At 48.4% G+C, this 22,604-nt stretch overlaps 1 protein-coding gene across 1 annotated transcript in view; it reads right to left on the bottom strand.

Annotated features, from left to right (window-relative positions):
* Positions 1-692: 692 nt before the first annotated feature.
* The window catches only part of srpk2 (SRSF protein kinase 2), a 63,054-nt gene continuing 41,142 nt past the window's right edge, over positions 693-22,604 (bottom strand). Inside the window, exons 5-15 of the mRNA XM_081355336.1 lie at positions 21,881-21,932; positions 21,440-21,605; positions 17,463-17,488; positions 16,792-17,053; positions 13,139-13,891; positions 9,341-9,441; positions 9,157-9,264; positions 5,544-5,613; positions 4,524-4,616; positions 3,954-4,046; positions 693-2,552 (exon numbers count right to left, since the gene is read on the bottom strand). Coding sequence (XP_081211462.1) covers positions 2,368-2,552; positions 3,954-4,046; positions 4,524-4,616; positions 5,544-5,613; positions 9,157-9,264; positions 9,341-9,441; positions 13,139-13,891; positions 16,792-17,053; positions 17,463-17,488; positions 21,440-21,605; positions 21,881-21,932 — 1,909 coding nt within the window. The 3' untranslated portion in view covers positions 693-2,367. The remainder of the gene's footprint in view (positions 2,553-3,953; positions 4,047-4,523; positions 4,617-5,543; positions 5,614-9,156; positions 9,265-9,340; positions 9,442-13,138; positions 13,892-16,791; positions 17,054-17,462; positions 17,489-21,439; positions 21,606-21,880; positions 21,933-22,604) is intronic.

Below are 22,604 nucleotides of genomic sequence, written 5' to 3'. Positions count from 1 at the left end.
GTGTGCAGGGCGTGTTTGAACCCAAAACTGTCAGATGTAGGCTGGACGAAATTGCGTGGCATATAGTGTTGTAGCCGCGTCTGTTCGATTGGTAAAATGTTATAAGGTTACTCAGTTTTGTGGTAACGTTTGCCATGTTCTTCACCGGCCGTTTGACAGCTTCGGCTGAAGTTTGTTCTGTAATAACTTCTGTATGACCTGGCAATAAACATTTTTGTAAGTGTGTCTATAATGTGATTGGCTAAACTGATTTTATTTCGGGTGCGGGTCGGGTGTCGGTTCTATTTTAAGCGGGTCGGGTGCAGATTTTAATTAGTGCTGCTGTCGGAAAACGGGTCGGATGCGGTTTGAAGCACTGCGGGTGCGGGCGGGTGCGGATTTACGAAATTGGACCCGTGCAGGACTCTGTCTTGCATCGCAAGAGTGCTATACAAAAACCTAAATTATAGTTCGCCTTAAAAAAATTGTGTATTTATTTAATTTGTATTATTTCTTCCCCAAGCTCATAAAATAAATTTGGGTCGCACATAAATTGACAGGGTCGGTCAGAAACCGGAACCAAACAAAAAATTTTTTAGGCCCGATGATGATTTCAGACCGTAACAGGGATTCACTTCATCCCGCCGGGAAATATGAATGATATCTGAAATATAGACCAGAAGAAGAACGGTGGAAATGTTCCGGCAACGTGATCCAATAATTTACAATTTTATTAAATCTTTCGATGTAAAACGAGGGACGTTGGGAAGAACAGTCAGCGAGGCTGCGAGACACATCAGGGGCTTTCGCTGCAAAAATTCATCATCATAATCACTATTATTGCAAAAACGTCCAATAAAGTCCATGACTGTCACATGATCCTCAGAGCCGCGCGAGTCCATGTCATGAAGGAAGTGGCAGCCAATAAAAACTAACAAAAACAGGAAGTAGACAAAACACAATCACCTTATTACGACTAAACTCTGTCACTGTCACAACATCAGAGAACTTCTTTTCTGCTTAAACGAATTTAAATATTTTTAAAAATATTTCATCATCTACTTTTATTGCGAAAATAGGCAACTGGACTAACTGTGATGATGATGATGATGATGATGAGCAGCGTGAGGCCACGGGAACGGCACTGTCCATGTCTCCATGACGACCGCTGCCGTGACACTCGTCTCCATGACAACCGCCGCCGTGATGCCCGTCTCCATGACAACCGCCACCGTGATGCCCGTCTCCGTGACGACTGCCGCCGTGTCGCTCGTCTCCATGACAACCGCTGCCGTGATGCTCGTCTCCATGACAACCGTGATGCTCGTCTCCAAACAGCGATGCGTGTTTATCTTGCGCTCAAGCAGTTGCTAGTTTTTGGACAGTTTGCAGGATCTCTATACATGAATTCCCTGAATGAAACGTACAAACAAACACAAGTGCGTCCTCATGAACCCGAGACGCCCATCCTGCCGACAGTCAGAAGAATCAGCTGGAGAATCAGGAATGTTGTCCTCGGGATTTGGGGATTAAAAGCTCAGAGTAAAAACATAAAACCGGACAAGGAACTCAACGGCATGAACGCAGAAATGTCCATCCATCCGTTCGTCTCAGGCGTCTCTCCACAAACTCTTTCTGGATTCATGTTTTCCAGAGCCTGTGTGAGTGTGTGTAAGTGTGTGAGTGTGTGAGGTAAACAGCTCCACTGCAGAACCTGATTGGACGGTAGGGTGAGACGAGGCGGGGCTTCATGCAGAGTGTCTCAGGTGGGCTTCCTGGATGTCAGAAACATCAACTAGCAGTTTGAGTCACTCACACACACACACACACACACACACACACACACTGTTGTAACAGTAACTCTCAGATTCAGTCACTGAGACGAATAGCTATATTACAGACTGACTGCTCACATATATTTCTCTCTGTGTGAATTCATTCATCTGTGTAAATGATTGTTTTTCTAGGACCTTCACAAGAGTTTCGCTGAAGGCCTCGAGAAGAAACTGAGTTCCACGAGTTATAAACCTTACTAAAACACTCAGTCCCATTTCTTAAAATTAAACATCTTAAAATGTTTTATCATAAAAATATCATAAATAAAATGTCAAAAGTCTTTTTTTATCTGTCAGATCATGTGAAATGACCTCACTTTCTGTGTTCAGCCTGTAAAATTCTGTTGAATGAGGTGGAGGAAGACGGTGAATGAAGCTTCAGGTATAAAGATAGGCTTGTTTCTCCTGTGTGTGTGTGTGTGTGTGTGTGTGTGTGTGTTGAAGCCCACCCTCCTCTCTCTGAAGCCCCTGGTCTCTGGCTCTCTAGTGACGGTGGGCTGCAGTTCCGGATGGGGCCTCAGGGGGGCATCAGTGAGTCTGAGGGGCAGAAGTGCTACGAGTTCAGCCAGGGGTGGTTGAGGCACTCTGAAGCAGAGGCCCGTTTCTCCGGCACCATCTCTAGCATGGGCAACAAGAAGTGTGTGAAGTGACCGGCGTCCTCGGCCGACCAGCCGTACTTTTCCACCAGCACATCAAACAGAGTCCAGGGCTTGAGTTTCGTGATGTGCCGCAGTTCACCTGCAGAGAGAGACGCCAGATCAGCTGCTGCAGGGAAAACACAGCTGCAAGCCCCGCCCCCATTACTACAGCAAGACCCGCCCCCTTTACTACTGCAACCCCTGCCCCCTTTACTACTGCAAGACACGCCCCTTTATTACTGCGAGACCTGCCTCCATTACTAATGCAAGACACGCCCCTTTATAACTGCAAGACACACCCCTTTATTACTGCAAGACATGCCCCTTTATTACTGCAAGACCTGCCCCCATTACTAATGCAAGACACGCCCCTTTATTACTGCGAGACATGTCCCCTTTATAACTGCAAGACACACCCCTTTATTACTGCAAGACACACCCCTTTATTACTGCAAGACCTGCCCCCATTACTACTGCAAGACACGCCCCTTTATCACTGCAAGACCTGCCTCCATTACTACTGCAAGACACACCCCATTACTACTGCAAGACACACCCCATTACTACTGCAAGACCTGCCCCTTTATAACTGCAAGACACACCCACATTATTGCCGCAAGACACACCCACATTATTGCCGCAAGACACACCCACATTATTGCTTGCAAGACACACCCACATTACTGCCGTAAGACACACCCACATTACTGCCGTAAGACACACCCACATTACTGCCGTAAGACACACCCACATTACTGCCGTAAGACACACCCACATTATTGCCGTAAGACACACCCACATTACTGCCGCAAGACACACCCACATTACTGCCGTAAGACACACCCACATTACTGCCGTAAGACACACCCACATTACTGCCGTAAGACACACCCACATTACTGCCGTAAGACACACCCACATTACTGCCGTAAGACACACCCACATTACTGCCGTAAGACACACCCACATTACTGCCGTAAGACACACCCACATTACTGCCGTAAGACACACCCACATTACTGCCGTAAGACACACCCACATTACTGCCGTAAGACACACCCACATTACTGCCGTAAGACACACCCACATTACAGCCGTAAGACACACCCACATTACTGCCGTAAGACACACCCACATTACTGCCGCAAGACACACCCACATTACTGCCGTAAGACACACCCACATTACTGCCGTAAGACACACCCACATTACTGCCGTAAGACACACCCACATTACTGCCGTAAGACACACCCACATTACTGCCGTAAGACACACCCACATTACTGCCGTAAGACACACCCACATTACTGCCGTAAGACACACCCACATTACAGCCGTAAGACACACCCACATTACTGCCGTAAGACACACCCACATTACTGCTGCAAGGCTAGGAAAAGACCTCAGAGCAGACCCATCTGAGAGACTGGGTTACAGGTCTGAGGGTGTAAATGAAACGGTCCTGAAGGAGACAGGACTCAGACTGCAGAGTTAGGGTTACCTTTCTTTGAGAAGAACTCACGGCTGTATTTTCCTGCTGCGATGATCTTGCGGGGGATTTTTCCCAGCAACTCCATAATCAGAGCGATGTGGTCTGACCACCAAACACACACACACACACACACACACACAACATCAGTTATTCATGCAGTGGTGCAGGAGGACGGAGGGACGCGTCGGCCATCACACACACTGGCGTCTGGGTAACACCAGTTCAGCTCACACACACGTCTGCTATTAAAGGCTCGTGAAATGGAAAATCCAGATATTTGCATATATAAGAAGTTACTCTAGAATAAAAACAGGTTCCTCTTCTGAACACTGATGAAGTTCACTGATCACAGCACGGCTGTTCACTCCAGTTTCTGAAAGAGGAAATCATGTCTACGAATATTTGAAACTTTTTGGTGAAAAAAAATCTATAAACTAACCTCCAAAACATAAGATAAAGGTGTGAAAATGCATTTCATGACCCTTTAGAATCCAGCCCTGTAACGGCAGTGTGTGTGTGTGTGTGTGAGTGTGTGTGGCGGACGCTCGCATCCGTCGCTCCCTCTGAGTCTAACACTACCTCTCCGGTTGAAGAACTCCCGGGAATATTTTCCAGAAAGAGCAAAGTGTCGAGGAATGCAGCCAAGAAGCTCTATGATGTGAGCTATATGATCTACAGGAGAGAGAAAGAGGAAGAGGAAGAGGAAGAGGAAGAGGAGGGAAGCGTGGTGGGAAAATAGAGGAAGAGAGAAACGGGAGAGCCGGGAGTTTAGATCAGCCAGAAACACTCTAAACACGGTCTGACATGTGAATGCTAATGGTTACGCTGGGTTTTAAACTTCATCTTGAGCAACAGGCAAGAACAGAACGAAGAGTAACAGGGTTAGAGCGGTGATAGAATAGAATCAGGAGTTCAGAATGGAATACTAGGGTCACATGACCTCATCATGTAGCCGTGTGTACTTCAGAGAGTGGCTGAAGAGCAGATCACCGTCTCTGTGTAATGCTGGATTGTGATTGATCACTGGTGTAATGCTGGATTGTGATTGGTCACTGGTGTAATGCTGGATTGTGATTGGTCACTGGTGTAATGCTGGATTGTGATTGGTCACTGGTGTAATGCTGGATTGTGATTGGTCACTGGTGTAATGCTGGATTGTGATTGGTCACTGGTGTAATGCTGGATTGTGATTGGTCACTGGTGTAACGCTCGATTGTGATTGGTCATTCTGTGGTCCAGTGACTTTTATCTGTATAACTGATTGTTTCAGTTATACTGTAGATTCATGTTTCACACTTTCATCCTTTACTTAATTAAAGCATTCACTCTCACATACACATTTATTCATTAAGTGGTCATGTGATAATGTCCAGTCAGCTTGTCTCCGCTTCACATGAGGGATGGCGTTTATTTTAAGATGTCTGACTGTATATATTTTGCAATTTGAATCCAATTTGAAAAACTACAATGAGTCGAGATGATGTTAAAATCGTAGTGTTGACAGAATGAGAGATTCTCTACTCAGACTGAATATGATATGAATGTGCGGTAACATGTCCTCCATTCTGAACCCGCGCTGAGAAGCGTAAGCATCTGTACCTTCATCCCGAGAGTAGTCTTCCCCCGAGTGTGGCTCGAACAGATAGTCTCCGGTGGCGAGCTCGAACGCCTGCGGACACAGAGTAGATGAAGCGCTCTGAGACACATTTGAATACTTTTATTTGGATCTGAAAGACATTACAAAGAAAACAAGATCCAAATACTCTGGGAAGAGTCTTTGACACGGTGACAGGTCATCAATTCATGGCTCACACACTTGTACAGGTCCTTCTATATAAAATTCTCAAAACATTAAGGATGGACAAAACACCTCCGTCTCCATATCTGCATGCTCCCTATGGTGGCTGAAACAGAGCAGAATTTTGCAAGCCTTTTTGCCTCCTTTTTTTGCAGCCCCCCCCTAACTGCACCCCCCTGATCACACTCTTATGGACATGGCCCAAACTTCCAAATACCAGAATTATTAGTCTGCAGTTGTATCCAAGATGGAGAATAAGATCTACCAGAGATTGATATTTCAATAGTTTGGAATAGTAGCAAGTATCCATATACAGATCAAAACAGCAGCCCACCTCAAAGACACACACACACACACACACACACACACACACAGATCAAAACAGCAGCCCACCTCAAAGACACACACAGATTTCATAGCCTCATTTACAATTACAATGTCAGGAGTATTTGGAATGTTTTTAAAATAATCACTGTCAGATATGTTATGATGAAACCAGTTCATTCGTACAGTGCTATGCTTGTAGATCTTACTATCATGTCCACAGATTACCTTTTGCAAGTCCTTTGCAACCAGATCAACCAGACGGTCATGTCTAGCCACATAAAGTCCTTTATAGTTGTAGCATCCGTTTAGTATGTGAGCAACCGTTTCTTTTTCCTGCTGAGTTGGGTGTAATATAGAGTAGGGTTCATGCTTTGATGGATACCATATTGCCAAATTGTACTTCGTTGGTAGACACTGTAATCTTGCTTTAACCATGAATATCAGAATGTCGTCTGAGATTGAGGGGTTTGTCAGGACTGAATGAGACACTGAATGGTCGGCAAATTGGAGTAATGCAAGTTTTCCTTGAAATCTAAGACCCGTCCAGTGCTGTCTGTTTTGGGTCTGTCTAAGATGGAGAATTGAGGCTCTTTCAGCCAGGGTGGAAACTAGCGGATCGGTGATTACGTTGTCGTTGAGAACAACTCCTTCTCCGGCGGGTCCCAGCCAGGACAGCTGTATTCCTGTACGGCAGCAGAGATCGTTTACATCCAGCCAGTCGGAGCGCACTCCACATCCGGCTGCTCTGATGTCTAACTTCCCGTTCTGCTTTAGTTTAAATCCAAGAAACTGGGACTCGTTTGTGGAAGCAGCAGGTATTTTGTGACGCTGTAGATGTAAAAACAGCGATTCGCGTGATAGTTCTCTAACAGTTGTATCGCCATTGTTAAGCATGTTTAGAAGATGTCCTGTTCTGGAGGCGGTGTAGAGCCATTCACTGTTTGGGGCGCCGAGACCTCCGTCTCTACGCGGCTGGAAGATAATGTCCCGAGTTGTACGACTATTAAGACAAAACCATTTCCTCACCAGCTTCACTGTTTCGTTGTTCATCTCTGACAGTGTACATTGTGGAATATGTACGTTCGGGAAAAGGTGTTGGATTTTAGCCGCTGCGATCAGCCTGATGGCTTCAATCTTCATCAGTTGGGGAGTGGGGCAGCATCAATCAGCCCGAGTCTTTGGGTATACTCGTGACACAGCTCTGTGATCTGTTCCTCCCAATCGCCACTGACGTTAAATTTATGACCCAGATAAGGATATGTTTCGTGGCGTTCATATAGTCGGATGGGTTCCTGCATTAATGAAAAGGCAGGGGGCTTGTCAGACTTTGCTTTATACCATCTGTTTCCTCCACTGCGTCTTTCATTGAGTGCAGCACATTTTGTATGTTTGATGTCTAAACCTGACCACCTTATGAACTCATCTGTGCGGTGGAGCATGTTGGAAATAACACTTTCATCTCGTGAGGAGATTTCCACATCGTCCGCATCATAGCCTTGCACTGGGTTTGGGGATCGCACACCTGCTGGCGCGCACTTGCACAACCACTTCATCCAGGAGTTAATCGCCAGAATGAAACTGATGGCGCTCCACGGGCACCCTGTTTTGATGCCGATTTTAAGTGGTATGGGATCGTTAGGGCGCTTCCACATATAACTCGGATGTAAGAGTTATTATAAACATCTTTAATTACATCTGCATACAACTGTGGTAATCTTATTTCATCTAATGCGTGAAACATGACATCATGGGGCAGTGTGCCAAATGCATCACGAAAATCCAGAAAGACTGTGAAGATCTTGGTAGATGAGTGTTTGAAGTCGTCTATTCCCGTTTTAAGGCAGAAGACATGTTCATTCATCCCCTGCCTATTGATATAAGCTTTTTGCTTTGGTGAAAGTATTCCTGTCTCTACTAACCAAGGAAGTATTCGTGACAGCATACACTTCATAAACACCTTAAAGACTGTAGGTAGTAAGGAGATATCTCTCCAGGTAGACGGGTCGTCGGGAACATTATCTTTTTTGGGGATACGGTGGATCAGGGCCCCTTTCCATGATTCTGGGACTTTACCATTTTACAGACAGATGTTAAATATATTGGTCAGAATTGGACACACTGTTTGTTTGGTAGTTTTCAGCGTTTCATAAGTCACGCCATCAAGTCCACTTGCTTTATTACTGGGAGGTCATTAACCACTTTCTCCACTTCAGTGACAGTGGACAGTGAACAGTGAAGTGTTAGGTTGGATAGATTGTACGGAAAATAATGATCCAGTCCACGGCGGTGCATCTAACACGCCCCCAAGCCTCTCAGGCATGCATTTTGAAATGTAATAGGCTAGTTCTGCACAGACAGTATATTATTCGCGCCGACTGGTACATTTGGATATGTACTGTTGTTAAGAATGATTTGGATGCTCTAGATATTCTATTCCGCCATAAATATGCAAGTTTATCTTTGCCCACCTCATTTTGTTGTTGGGATCCGCTCCGTGACGCCCTCAGTGCTGGTTGAACGATGTCCCGCAAAAAGCGCAACTCCACCTCAATCCAGCCGGCGAGGGAATCCGCGGTCTGGGCCTCGGGAAGGCCTCCGATGGCTCGCAGCATTCTCTTCAGTACACGGATTGTGAACTTCAGAAAAGGTAATCCAAACTGCCTTTTATTTCGCCGGGTGATTGTAAAAGTTCCGTTCTTAAAGTAAACTCCATTTAAAATGCGGATGAGTCTGATCCATTTTATCGGCGTTACTCCTGAGAAGAGGAAGTTATGTTTGTCCTCGAGATGTTTCGTATCCAAGGTCTTTCTAAATGCTCTTTCCTTATTTTGGAATAGAATCCACTCGTCCTGGCCCAGTGTTCTTACAGTGGTTGAAAAGTCTGTGTAGTTTCCACCAGATGGGTGATTGAGCGTCTTTAAACGCGCTCTTAACTGTTGTTATAAGGTACATTGTCAAGAGTAGTAGCCAAAAGTCAGCCATGTCAAAATACACTTCCCTGCATTAACGCTGGCAGTTACAACGGGTGCTGCTGTTAGAGTGCACACACACACACACACACACACACACACACACACAGGCGCTCACCATGCAGGCTGTGCTCCAGATGTCGGCTGGAGTGCTGTATCCCGCGCCGATCAGGACCTCGACGGACCGGTACTGCCGCGTCTGGATGTCCTCCGTGAAGTGCTTGTGCTGGACACACAAACACACTTCAGATCTGCACACAGCTCACCTATCTACACTCGTATGCACATTTACAGCATCTTACCACCCAGCATGCATTGCCCAGGTCAGCGATTTTGACTCTCAGAACGTCTGCGTTGCGCGGATCCAGAGGATTGACCAGCAGATCGGCCGCTCGAACCCTCGCTGCAGGACAGAGTGTGTATCAGTCAACTTACAGCAGTGTGTGTGTCACTGGCTACATTTACATGCACAGCTTTTGTTTCAATCGGACTAAATTCATTCTGATTGATGAATCTGAAAATAGTGTTTACGCTAAACATGTGATCGGGGATGATGTGCGCGTTTTTATATCACAAGCTTCAAATGGGGATAGATTTTTTGGCATGCGCTCATTGAACAAATATACAGAGTTTCCCACTGTTTGTGCCTAATAACCATTCCCCTACACTGATTATTTATTTGTTTTAAACAGCAGACTTAATATTGATCCATTTCTCGTCATAATTTGGAGACAATGAGCATATGAATTTATAAATTTATATTTATCACGCAGTAAAAATGCCTGGGAACTGAAAAAAAGGACTGGAGGGCCGCTGTCCTGCTCCACTTCACAGACGCAGTGAAAGGAGGATGAGACACTTGTTTATATGACACTTTATTCAACAGGAAGAAGAGCTTGTTTCGCGCGTCAGGCGTCAGTGCGCTATTTCTACATTACGCTATTTCTACATCATTACACTATTTCTACGTCATTACGCTATTTCTACATCATTACGCTATTTCTACATCATTACGCTATTTCTACATCATTACGCTATTTCTACGTCATTGTGCTATTTCTACATCATTACGCTATTTCTACGTCATTATGCTATTTCTACATCATTACGCTATTTCTACGTCATTACGCTATTTCCACATCATTACGCTATTAACACGTCATTACGCTATTTCTACATCGTAACACTATTTCCACGTCATTACGCTATTTCTACATCATTACGCTATTTCTACGTCATTGTGCTATTTCTACATCATTACGCTATTTCTACGTCATTGTGCTATTTCTACATCATTACGCTATTTCTACGTCATTACGCTATTTCTACGTCATTACGCTATTTCTACATCATTACGCTATTTCTACGTCATTACGCTATTTCTACATCATTACGCTATTTCTACATCATTACGCTATTTCTTCGTCATTACACTATTTCTACATCATTGCGCTATTTCTACGTCATTGCGCTATTTCTACGTCATTGCGCTATTTCTACTCATTACGCTATTTCTACATCATTGCGCTATTTCTACATCATTGCGCTATTTCTACGTCATTACGCTATTTCTACGTCATTACGCTATTTCTACATCATTACGCAATTTCTACGTCATTGCGCTATTTCTACATCATTGCGCTATTTCTACATTACGCTATTTCTACGTCATTACGCTATTTCTACGTCATTACGCTATTTCTACGTCCTTACGTCATTACGCTATTTCTATGTCATTACGCTATTTCTACGTCATTACGCTATTTCTACATTACGCTATTTCTACATCATTGCGCTATTTCTACGTCATTATGCTATTTCCACTTCATTACGCTATTTCTACATCATAACGCTATTTCCACGTCATAACACTATTTCCACGTCATTACCTCATTTCTACATCATTACACTATATCTACGTCATTACGCTATTTCTACATCATTACGCTATTTCTACGTCATTGCGCTATTTCTACATCATTGCGCTATTTCTACATCATTGCGCTATTTCTACGTCATTACGCTATTTCTACATCATTGTGCTATTTCTACATCATTACGCTATTTCTACGTCATTACGCTATTTCTACATCATTACGCTATTTCTACATCATTGCGCTATTTCTACATCATTACGCTATTTCTACATCATTGCGCTATTTCTACGTCATTACGCTATTTCTACATCATTGTGCTATTTCTACGTCATTACGCTATTTCTACATCATTGTGCTATTTCTACGTCATTACGCTATTTCTACATCATTGCGCTATTTCTACGTCATTACGCTATTTCTACATCATTACGCTATTTCTACATCATTACGCTATTTCTACATCATTGCGCTATTTCTACGTCATTACGCTATTTCTACATCATTGTGCTATTTCTACGTCATTACGCTATTTCTACATCATTGTGCTATTTCTACATCATTACGCTATTTCTACATTATGCTATTTCTACATCATTACGCTATTTCTACATCATTGCGCTATTTCTACATCATTGCGCTATTTCTACGTCATTACGCTATTTCTACATCATTGTGCTATTTCTACGTCATTACGCTATTTCTACATCATTGCGCTATTTCTACGTCATTACGCTATTTCTACATCATTACGCTATTTCTACATCATTGCGCTATTTCTACATCATTACGCTATTTCTACATCATTGCGCTATTTCTACGTCATTACGCTATTTCTACATCATTGTGCTATTTCTACATCATTACGCTATTTCTACATCATTACGCTATTTCTACATCATTACGCTATTTCTACATCATTGCGCTATTTCTACATCATTACGCTATTTCTACATCATTGTGCTATTTCTACATCATTACGCTATTTCTACGTCATTACGCTATTTCTACGCTATTTCTACGTCATTACGCTATTTCTAAGTCATTGCGCTATTTCTACGTCATTACACTATTTCTAAGTCATTGCGCTATTTCTACGTCATTACACTATTTCTAAGTCATTACGCTATTTCTACGTCATTACGCTATTTCTACATCATTGCGCTATTTCTACGTCATTACGCTATTTCTACATCATTGTGCTATTTCTACATCATTACGCTATTTCTACGTCATTACGCTATTTCTACACTATTTCTACGCCATTACGCTATTTCTAAGTCATTGCGCTATTTCTACGTCATTACACTATTTCTAAGTCATTATGCTATTTCTACATCATTACACTATTTCTAAGTCATTGCGCTATTTCTAAGTCATTGCACATGCGCAGTCCTTTCAGTTTCGGTTTTCAACCGATCAAGTGTTTACATGTTCTCTCGATCAGATTAGAAAAGGAATAAACTTCCCCTTTCAATCCAATCAAAATTGTATTGGGATCGAGCTCAATCGGATCGATTAAAGTTTATATGAAGGTTTTTCAGTCCAATTGAGCCGCCAATCCCATTACTACTGGATTATTTGGTTGCATGTGAACGTAGCCAGCGTGTGTGTGTGTGTGTGAGACTGACCTCTAGGCGTGTCTCATGTAAACATAGCCAATGTGTATGTGTGTGTGCGTGTGTGACTGACCTCTGGGCGTGTCTCATGTAAACGTAGCCAGTGTGTGTGTGTGTGTGTGTGTGTGTGTGTGACTGACCCCTGGGCGTGTCTCATGTAAACGTAGCCAGTGTGTGTGTGTGTGTGACTGACCCCTGGGCGTGTCTCATGTAAACGTAGCCAGTGTGTGTGTGTGTGTGTGACTGACCCCTGGGCGTGTCTCATGTAAACGTAGCCAGTGTGTGTGTGTGTGTGTGTGTGTGTGTGTGTGTGTGTGACTGACCCCTGGGCGTGTCTCATGTAAACGTAGCCAGTGTGTGTGTGTATGTGTGTGTGTGTGTGTGTGTGTGTGTGACTGACCTCTGGGCGTGTCATGTAAACGTAGCCAGTGTGTGTGTGTGTGTGTGTGTGTGTGTGTGTGTGTGTGTGACTGACCTCTGGGCGTGTCTCATGTAAACGTAGCAAGTGTGTGTGTGTGTGTGTGTGACTGGCCTCTGGGTGTGTCTCATGTAAATGTAGCCAGTGTGTGTGTGTGTGTGTGTGTGTGTGTGTGTGTGTGTGACTGACCCCTGGGCGTGTCCCCGGTGCTGGACGAGGACACGGTTCTGCTGCGATCGGTGTTCCCGCTGAGAGCCCCAGCCTCGTCCTCTGTGTCGGGGAGCGTGGGGTCCAGCGGGAGCTCGGGGAAGCGTGGAGTGGTGCCCCGGTGCCGAGACCCATTGAGGAGTCCAGGTTTTACTTTGGGGAGTCCGGGTTCTCCATTGGGGAGTCCGGGTTCTCCGTTGGGAAGCTCGTGGGAGGCGTCGGAAGCCTCGCGGTCAGTCGTGCTGATCTCCGACTCCACCAGAGGGCAGAGGAGCGAGGACTGAGGAATGCTGGGAGAGTCACGCTCCTGCACACACATGATCACATGACCGTTGGTCTTAGAGGAGTCATTGTGCTCTTGGCCTTCATCGTCTGCCTCCTCCTCCTCTTCCTCCTCCTCCTCCTCATCATCATCATCGTCATATTCTTCTTCATCCTCCTCCTCCTCCTCCTCATCCACTTGTCTCTCTGGCGTCTCTGTCGTCTCAGTTTCTCTCTGGTTTGAACTCTCCTGTATCTTCAGCTCATCTGTGGTGTTCTGTGGGGGCGTGGCTTCTGTTTCCTCTTCCTCGGCTTTATCCTCCTCTTCCTCTCCCACATCTTCATTTCCCTCGTGCTCTTCCGGTTGTCCTGAGTTTTCCCGCTCCTCCTGCTGTCCGGGTTGAGTGTGTGTGCGTGACTCTTCTTCTTCCTCGTTCACCTCACTTTCCTGCTGGTCCTGATCCGGTTCTGCGCCTGAGAGACACAGAGACGTAGGCTCAAAAACACACAACCAAACTTTTTAGGTCGTCCTCATTACTGTGAAGAATTACAAAAAAAAAACTCAGAACAATCCTCACAGTACATCATCCAAAACTAAACCAACACTGATGTACATAAGGCCTACTGTCACGTGGAATGCAGTGGAGTAAAGCGTGGGGTGCAGTGGAGTAAAGCGTGGGGTGCAGTGGTGTAAAGCGTGGGGTGCAGTGGAGTAAAGGGTGGGGTGCAGTGGAGTAAAGGGTGGTGTGCAGTGGAGTAAAGCGTGGGGTGCAGTGGTGTAAAGCGTGGTGTGCAGTGGAGTAAAGCGTGGGGTGCAGTGGAGTAAAGGGTGGGGTGCATTGGTGTAAAGCATGGGGTGCAGTGGTGTAAAGCGTGGGGTGCAGTGGAGTAAAGCGTGGGGTGCAGTGGTGTAAAGCGTGGTGTGCAGTGGTGTAAAGCGTGGGGTGCAGTGGAGTAAAGCGTGGGGTGCAGTGGAGTAAAGCCTGGGGTGCAGTGGTGTAAAGCGTGGGATGCAGTGGAGTAAAGCGTGGGGTGCAGTGGTGTAAAGCGTGGGGTGCAGTGGAGTAAAGCGTGGGGTGCAGTGGAGTAAAGCGTGGGGTGCAGTGGTGTAAAGCGTGGGATGCAGTGGAGTAAAGCGTGGGGTGCAGTGGAGTAAAGCGTGGGGTGCAGTGGTGTAAAGCGTGGGGTGCAGTGGTGTAAAGCGTGGGGTGCAGTGGAGTAAAGGGTGGGGTGCAGTGGAGTAAAGGGTGGTGTGCAGTGGAGTAAAGCGTGGGGTGCAGTGGTGTAAAGCGTGGTGTGCAGTGGAGTAAAGCGTGGGGTGCAGTGGAGTAAAGGGTGGGGTGCATTGGTGTAAAGCGTGGGGTGCAGTGGTGTAAAGCGTGGGGTGCAGTGGAGTAAAGCGTGGGGTGCAGTGGAGTAAAGCGTGGGGTGCAGTGGTGTAAAGCGTGGGGTGCAGTGGTGTAAAGCGTGGGGTGCAGTGGAGTAAAGCGTGGGGTGCAGTGGAGTAAAGCGTGGGGTGCAGTGGTGTAAAGCGTGGGGTGCAGTGGTGTAAAGCGTGGGGTGCAGTGGAGTAAAGCGTGGGGTGCAGTGGTGTAAAGCGTGGGGTGCAGTGGTGTAAAGCGTGGGGTGCAGTGGAGTAAAGCCTGGGGTGCAGTGGTGTAAAGCGTGGGGTGCAGTGGAGTAAAGCGTGGGGTGCAGTGGAGTAAAGCGTGGGGTGCAGTGGTGTAAAGCGTGGGGTGCAGTGGAGTAAAGCGTGGGATGCAGTGGTGTAAAGCGTGGGATACAGTGGTGTAAAGCGTGGGATGCAGTGGTGTAAAGCGTGGGATGCAGTGGAGTAAAGCGTGGGGTGCAGTGGAGTAAAGCGTGGGATGCAGTGGTGTAAAGCGTGGGGTGCAGTGGAGTAAAGCGTGGGATGCAGTGGTGTAAAGCGTGGGGTGCAGTGGTGTAAAGCGTGGGGTGCAGTGGTGTAAAGCGTGGGGTGCAGTGGTGTAAAGCGAGGGATGCAGTGGTGTAAAGCGTGGGATGCAGTGGAGTAAAGCGTGGGGTGCAGTGGAGTAAAGCGTGGGATGCAGTGGAGTAAAGCGTGGGGTGCAGTGGAGTAAAGCGTGGGGTGCAGTGGTGTAAAGCGTGGGGTGCAGTGGAGTAAAGCGTGGGATGCAGTGGTGTAAAGCGTGGGGTGCAGTGGAGTAAAGGGTGGGGTGCAGTGGTGTAAAGAGTGGGGTGCAGTGGTGTAAAGCGTGGGATGCAGTGGTGTAAAGCGTGGGGTGCAGTGGTGTAAAGCGTGGGGTGCAGTGGAGTAAAGGGTGGGGTGCAGTGGTGTAAAGCGTGGGATGCAGTGGTGTAAAGCGAGGGATGCAGTGGAGTAAAGCCTGGGGTGCAGTGGTGTAAAGCGTGGGATGCAGTGGTGTAAAGCGTGGGATGCAGTGGTGTAAAGCGTGGGATGCAGTGGAGTAAAGCCTGGGGTGCAGTGGTGTAAAGCGTGGGATGCAGTGGTGTAAAGCGTGGGATGCAGTGGTGTAAAGCGTGGGATGCAGTGGAGTAAAGCGTGGGGTGCAGTGGAGTAAAGCGTGGGGTGCAGTGGAGTAAAGCGTGGGATGCAGTGGTGTAAAGCGTGGGGTGCAGTGGAGTAAAGCGTGGGATGCAGTGGTGTAAAGCGTGGGGTGCAGTGGTGTAAAGCGTGGGGTGCAGTGGAGTAAAGGGTGGGGTGCAGTGGTGTAAAGAGTGGGGTGCAGTGGTGTAAAGCGTGGGATGCAGTGGTGTAAAGCGTGGGATGCAGTGGTGTAAAGCGTGGGGTGCAGTGGAGTAAAGCGTGGGGTGCAGTGGAGTAAAGCCTGGGGTGCAGTGGTGTAAAGCCTGGGGTGCAGTGGTGTAAAGCGTGGGGTGCAGTGGAGTAAAGCCTGGGGTGCAGTGGAGTAAAGCCTGGGGTGCAGTGGAGTAAAGCCTGGGGTGCAGTGGAGTAAAGCGTGGGGTGCAGTGGTGTATAGCGTGGGGTGCAGTGGTGTAAAGCGTGGGGTGCAGTGGTGTAAAGCGTGGGGTGCAGTGGAGTAAAGCGTGGGGTGCAGTGGTGTAAAGCGTGGGGTGCAGTGGAGTAAAGCGCGGGGTGCAGTGGTGTAAAGCGTGGGGTGCAGAGGGGGGATTATGGTGTGTGGTGTGTGTTTTTCAGGGGTTGGGCTCAACCCCTTAGTTCCAGTGAAAGGAACTCTTAATGCTTCGACAATATAGTGTATGTATCCATTTACAGTATATACATGCATGTACGTGAGATGTGCATCTGCTCCTGTCAAATAATGACCAGTAATGAAAAGTAAAATAAAAAGGAAATGATGCTGGTTTTCATGTGTGACCGATCACTTATGTAGTGGAGGCTCACTCACATGTGTGGTTGGTGAGTCTGACAGGCCTCTCCTTCTCTCCCTCGGCCTCCTCATCCTCATCAACCTCTTCATCATCCTCTTCCTCACTGTCTGCCAGCGCCAGGGCGGGACTGGGGGCGGAGTCTGAGGCTCCGCCCACTCTCTGTTTCTCCGCCTCTCGCTCCAGAGCTTCGATCTCCAGCATGCGTCTCTCCAGCAGCTCCGCCTGACGCTTCTGCTTCTTCTTCAGCTTCTTTTTCTTATTTTTGGAGATCTTCCCCACCTGTAGGAGGCGCCACACCACAGCAAACAGCTCAAACACACACACTCCTCTCTGACGTCATCACTCGGCTCTTTCCCTCAATATCAGCACATTCACTTCACTTACTACAGTAACTACAGGTTGGTTAGTCCCTATAATACTGCCGCCATCATGATGTGCTCATTTCATTATAATAGTTTTGCAGTTTTGTAAAAGCTGGATTTCATGTGTTTGTTACAGACTATAAAAAAATGTAACCTACAGATCAGAGCTGGACAGTTAGTGTGACTAAAGCCTTATAAAAGGGTTCTTGGATAAACATGTTCCTGTATGTAATATGTAGAAGTCTAATGTGTTGAGGATGTAAAGCAGCTGTGTGTGTGTGTGTGTGTGTGTGTGTGTGTGTGTGTGTGGAAACGGCTTCACTGACCTGTTTGAGTTGAGGAGCCGTGCTGACTGCAAACAAACACACACACACAGAGTCAGTGTCACACATCACGTGGAGGAAAATGACAGGAATCAGGGATGAAACAGAGGAGAAGAAACAGAGGATAAACAGAGGATGAACGGAAGAGTAGAAACGGAGGATGAGTGGAGGAGCAGAAACGGAGGATGAACGGAGGATGAGCGGAGGAGTAGAAACGGAGGATGAGCGGAGGAGTAGAAACGGAGGATGAGCGGAGGAGCAGAAACGGAGGATGAGCGGAGGAGTAGAAACGGAGGATGAGCGGAGGAGTAGAAACGGAGGATGAACGGAGGAGTAGAAACGGAGGATGAACGGAGGAGTAGAAACGGAGGATGAACGGAGGAGTAGAAACGGAGGATGAACGGAGGAGTAGAAACGGAGGATGAGTGGAGGAGAAGAAACGGAGGATGAGCGGAGGAGCAGAACGGAGGAGTAGAAACGGAGGATGAACGGAGGAGTAGAAACGGAGGATGAACGGAGGAGTAGAAACGGAGGATGAGCGGAGGCGTAGAAACGGAGGATGAACGGAGGAGTAGAAACGGAGGATGAGCGAAGGAGTAGAAACGGAGGATGAGCGGAGGAGTAGAAACGGAGGATGAGCGAAGGAGTAGAAACGGAGGATGAGCGGAGGAGCAGAAACGGAGCATGAGCGGAGGAGTAGAAACGGAGGATGAGCGGAGGAGCAGAACGGAGGAGTAGAAACGGAGGATGAACGGAGAAGTAGAAACGGAGGATGAACGGAGGAGTAGAAACGGAGGATGAGCGGAGGAGTAGAAACGGAGGATGAACGGAGGAGTAGAAACGGAGGATGAGCGAAGGAGCAGAAACGGAGGATGAGCGGAGGAGCAGAAACGGAGCATGAGCGGAGGAGCAGAAACGGAGGATGAGCGGAGGAGCAGAAACGGAGGATGAGCGGAGGAGCAGAAACGGAGGATGAGCGGAGGAGTAGAAACGGAGGATGAGCGGAGGAGCAGAAACGGAGGATGAGCGGAGGAGCAGAAACGGAGCATGAGCGGAGGAGCAGAAACGGAGGATGAACGGAGGAGTAGAAACGGAGGATGAGCGAAGGAGTAGAAACGGAGGATGAGCGGAGGAGCAGAAACGGAGCATGAGCGGAGGAGTAGAAACGGAGGATGAACGGAGGAGTAGAAACGGAGGATGAGCGGAGGAGTAGAAACGGAGGATGAGCGGAGGAGTAGAAACGGAGGATGAACGGAGGAGTAGAAACGGAGGATGAGCGGAGGAGTAGAAACGGAGGATGAGCGGAGGAGTAGAAACGGAGGATGAGCAGAGGAGTAGAAACGGAGGATGAGCGGAGGAGCAGAAACGGAGCATGAGCGGAGGAGTAGAAACGGAGGATGAGCGGAGGAGTAGAAACGGAGGATGAGCGGAGGAGTAGAAACAGAGGATGAGCGGAGGAGTAGAACCGGAGGATGAGCGAAGGAGCAGAAACGGAGGATGAGCGGAGGAGCAGAAACGGAGCATGAGCGGAGGAGCAGAAACGGAGGATGAACGGAGGAGCAGAAACGGAGGATGAGCGGAGGAGTAGAAACGGAGGATGAACGGAGGAGTAGAAACGGAGGATGAGCGGAGGAGTAGAAACGGAGGATGAACGGAGGAGTAGAAACGGAGGATGAGCGGAGGAGTAGAAACGGAGGAGCAGAAACGGAGCATGAGCGGAGGAGTAGAAACGGAGGATGAGCGGAGGAGCAGAAACGGAGCATGAGCGGAGGAGCAGAAACGGAGCATGAGCGGAGGAGCAGAAACGGAGGATGAACGGAGGAGCAGAAACGGAGGATGAGCGGAGGAATAGAAACGGAGGATGAGCGGAGGAGTAGAAACGGAGGATGAGCGGAGGAGTAGAAACGGAGGATGAACGGAGGAGTAGAAACGGAGCATGAGCGGAGGAGTAGAAACGGAGGATGAACGGAGGAGCAGAAACGGAGGATGAGCGGAGGAGCAGAAACGGAGGATGAACGGAGGAGCAGAAACGGAGGATGAGCGGAGGAGTAGAAACGGAGGATGAGCGGAGGAGTAGAAACGGAGGATGAGCGGAGGAGTAGAAACGGAGGCAGAAACGGAGGATGAACGGAGGAGTAGAAACGGAGGATGAGCGGAGGAGTAGAAACGGAGGATGAGCGGAGGAGTAGAAACGGAGGATGAGCGGAGGAGTAGAAACGGAGGATGAGCGGAGGAGTAGAAACGGAGGATGAACGGAGGAGTAGAAACGGAGGATGAGCGGAGGAGTAGAAACGGAGGATGAGCGGAGGAGTAGAAACGGAGGATGAGCGGAGGAGTAGAAACGGAGGATGAACGGAGGAGCAGAAACGGAGGATGAGCGGAGGAGCAGAAACGGAGGATGAGCGGAGGAGCAGAAACGGAGGATGAGCGGAGGAGCAGAAACGGAGGATGAGCGGAGGAGTAGAAACGGAGGATGAGCGGAGGAGTAGAAACGGAGGATGAACGGAGGAGTAGAAACGGAGGATGAACGGAGGAGTAGAAACGGAGGATGAGCGGAGGAGCAGAAACGGAGCATGAGTGGAGGAGCAGAAACGGAGGATGAGCGGAGGAGCAGAAACGGAGGATGAGCGGAGGAGTAGAAACGGAGGATGAGCGGAGGAGTAGAAACGGAGGCAGAAACGGAGGATGAACGGAGGAGTAGAAACGGAGGATGAGCGGAGGAGTAGAAACGGAGGATGAGCGGAGGAGTAGAAACGGAGGATGAGCGGAGGAGTAGAAACGGAGGATGAGCGGAGGAGTAGAAACGGAGGATGAGCGGAGGAGCAGAAACGGAGGATGAGCGGAGGAGTAGAAACGGAGGATGAGCGGAGGAGTAGAAACGGAGGATGAACGGAGGAGTAGAAACGGAGGATGAGCGGAGGAGTAGAAACGGAGGATGAGCAAAGGAGTAGAAACGGAGGATGAGCGGAGGAGTAGAAACGGAGGATGAACGGAGGAGTAGAAACGGAGGATGAGCGGAGGAGCAGAAACGGAGGATGAACGGAGGAGCAGAAACGGAGGATGAACGGAGGAGCAGAAACGGAGGATGAGCGGAGGAGCAGAAACGGAGGATGAGCGGAGGAGTAGAAACGGAGGATGAACGGAGGAGTAGAAACGGAGGATGAACGGAGGAGTAGAAACGGAGGATGAGCGGAGTAGTAGAAACGGAGGATGAGCGGAGTAGTAGAAACGGAGGATGAGCGGAGGAGTAGAAACGGAGGATGAACGGAGGAGTAGAAACGGAGGATGAGCGGAGGAGTAGAAACGGAGGATGAGCGGAGGAGTAGAAACGGAGGATGAACGGAGGAGTAGAAACGGAGCATGAGCGGAGGAGCAGAAACGGAGGATGAGCGGAGGAGTAGAAACGGAGGAGCAGAAACGGAGGATGAGCGGAGGAGTAGAAACGGAGCATGAACGGAGGAGTAGAAACGGAGGATGAGCGGAGGAGCAGAAACGGAGGATGAGCGGAGGAGTAGAAACGGAGGATGAGCGGAGGAGTAGAAACGGAGGAGCAGAAACGGAGGATGAGCGGAGGAGTAGAAACGGAGGATGAACGGAGGAGTAGAAACGGAGGATGAACGGAGTAGTAGAAACGGAGGATGAGCGGAGTAGTAGAAACGGAGGATGAGCGGAGGAGTAGAAACGGAGGATGAGCGGAGGAGTAGAAACGGAGGATGAGCGGAGGAGTAGAAACGGAGGATGAGCGGAGGAGTAGAAACGGAGGATGAGCGGAGGAGTAGAAACGGAGGATGAGCGGAGGAGTAGAAACGGAGGATGAGCGGAGGAGCAGAACGGAGGAGTAGAAACGGAGGATGAGCGGAGGAGTAGAAACGGAGGATGAGCGGAGGAGTAGAAACGGAGGATGAGCGGAGGAGTAGAAACGGAGGATGAGCGGAGGAGCAGAACGGAGGAGTAGAAACGGAGGATGAGCGGAGGAGTACCAGCGGATCCTGAGGGAGGAGGCGCTCCTGCTTTCTGCCACTCGGTGGCCTCGACTGCCATCCTGCGCACGAAGGCCTCGTCCACACACATCAGGATGTTCTCCGGCTTGATGTCCGTGTGGATGATCTTACACTTACTGTGAAGGTAGTCCAGCCCCTGCAGAACCTGCACACACACACACACACACACACACACACACACACACACACACACATAGGTCAGGCCCTCATCTGAGTGACGTCTCGTGCTCATAACTGTGCTAACCGTCCTTGCACACTGGCAGAAATTTTCAGCAGAAATTTTTGTACGATAAAAAATAAATACGACCTCACGTAGTCAATCACGTTTACACACTGACTGTAAAGTTTCTTACGTCATAAAAAAAATTCGGCCCACGTTCCACGTTCGTTTTTTCAAAACTTAGTGTGCAAGGACTTTACGTCTTGCGCTCGTTTTTGATGTTCCCGTAGCTCCGCCCACAGTGTAAACCATCTGCTGTGTCAGTTAGGGGTCAGTGAGGATCAGTTAGGGTCAGTCAGGGAGTGTGAGGGAGTGTGAGGGTCAGTGAGGGTCAGTTAGGGTCAGTCAGGGAGTGTGAGGGTCAGTTAGGGTCAGTCAGGGAGTGTGAGGGTCAGTTAGGGTCAGTCAGGGAGTGTGAGGGTCAGTTAGGGTCAGTCAGGGAGTGTGATGGTCAGTGAGGATCAGTTAGGGTCAGTCAGGGAGTGTGAGGGTCAGTTAGGGTCAGTCAGGGAGTGTGAGGGTCAGTTAGGGTCAGTCAGGGAGTGTGAGGGAGTGTGAGGGTCAGTGAGGGTCAGTCAGGGAGTGTGATGGTCAGTGAGGATCAGTTAGGGTCAGTTAGGGTCAGTCAGGGAGTGTGAGGGAGTGTGAGGGTCAGTGAGGGTCAGTTAGGGTCAGTCAGGGAGTGTGAGGGTCAGTTAGGGTCAGTCAGGGAGTGTGAGGGTCAGTTAGGGTCAGTCAGGGAGTGTGAGGGTCAGTTAGGGTCAGTCAGGGAGTGTGAGGGAGTGTGAGGGTCAGTCAGGGAGTGTGATGGTCAGTGAGGATCAGTTAGGGTCAGTCAGGGAGTGTGAGGGTCAGTTAGGGTCAGTCAGGGAGTGTGAGGGAGTGTGAGGGTCAGTGAGGGTCAGTCAGGGAGTGTGATGGTCA

Source organism: Scardinius erythrophthalmus (assembly GCF_964197995.2).
Source record: "Scardinius erythrophthalmus genome assembly, chromosome: 24".
NCBI lineage: Eukaryota > Metazoa > Chordata > Actinopteri > Cypriniformes > Leuciscidae > Scardinius > Scardinius erythrophthalmus.
This window is presented reverse-complemented; position numbering and strand designations above follow the sequence as displayed.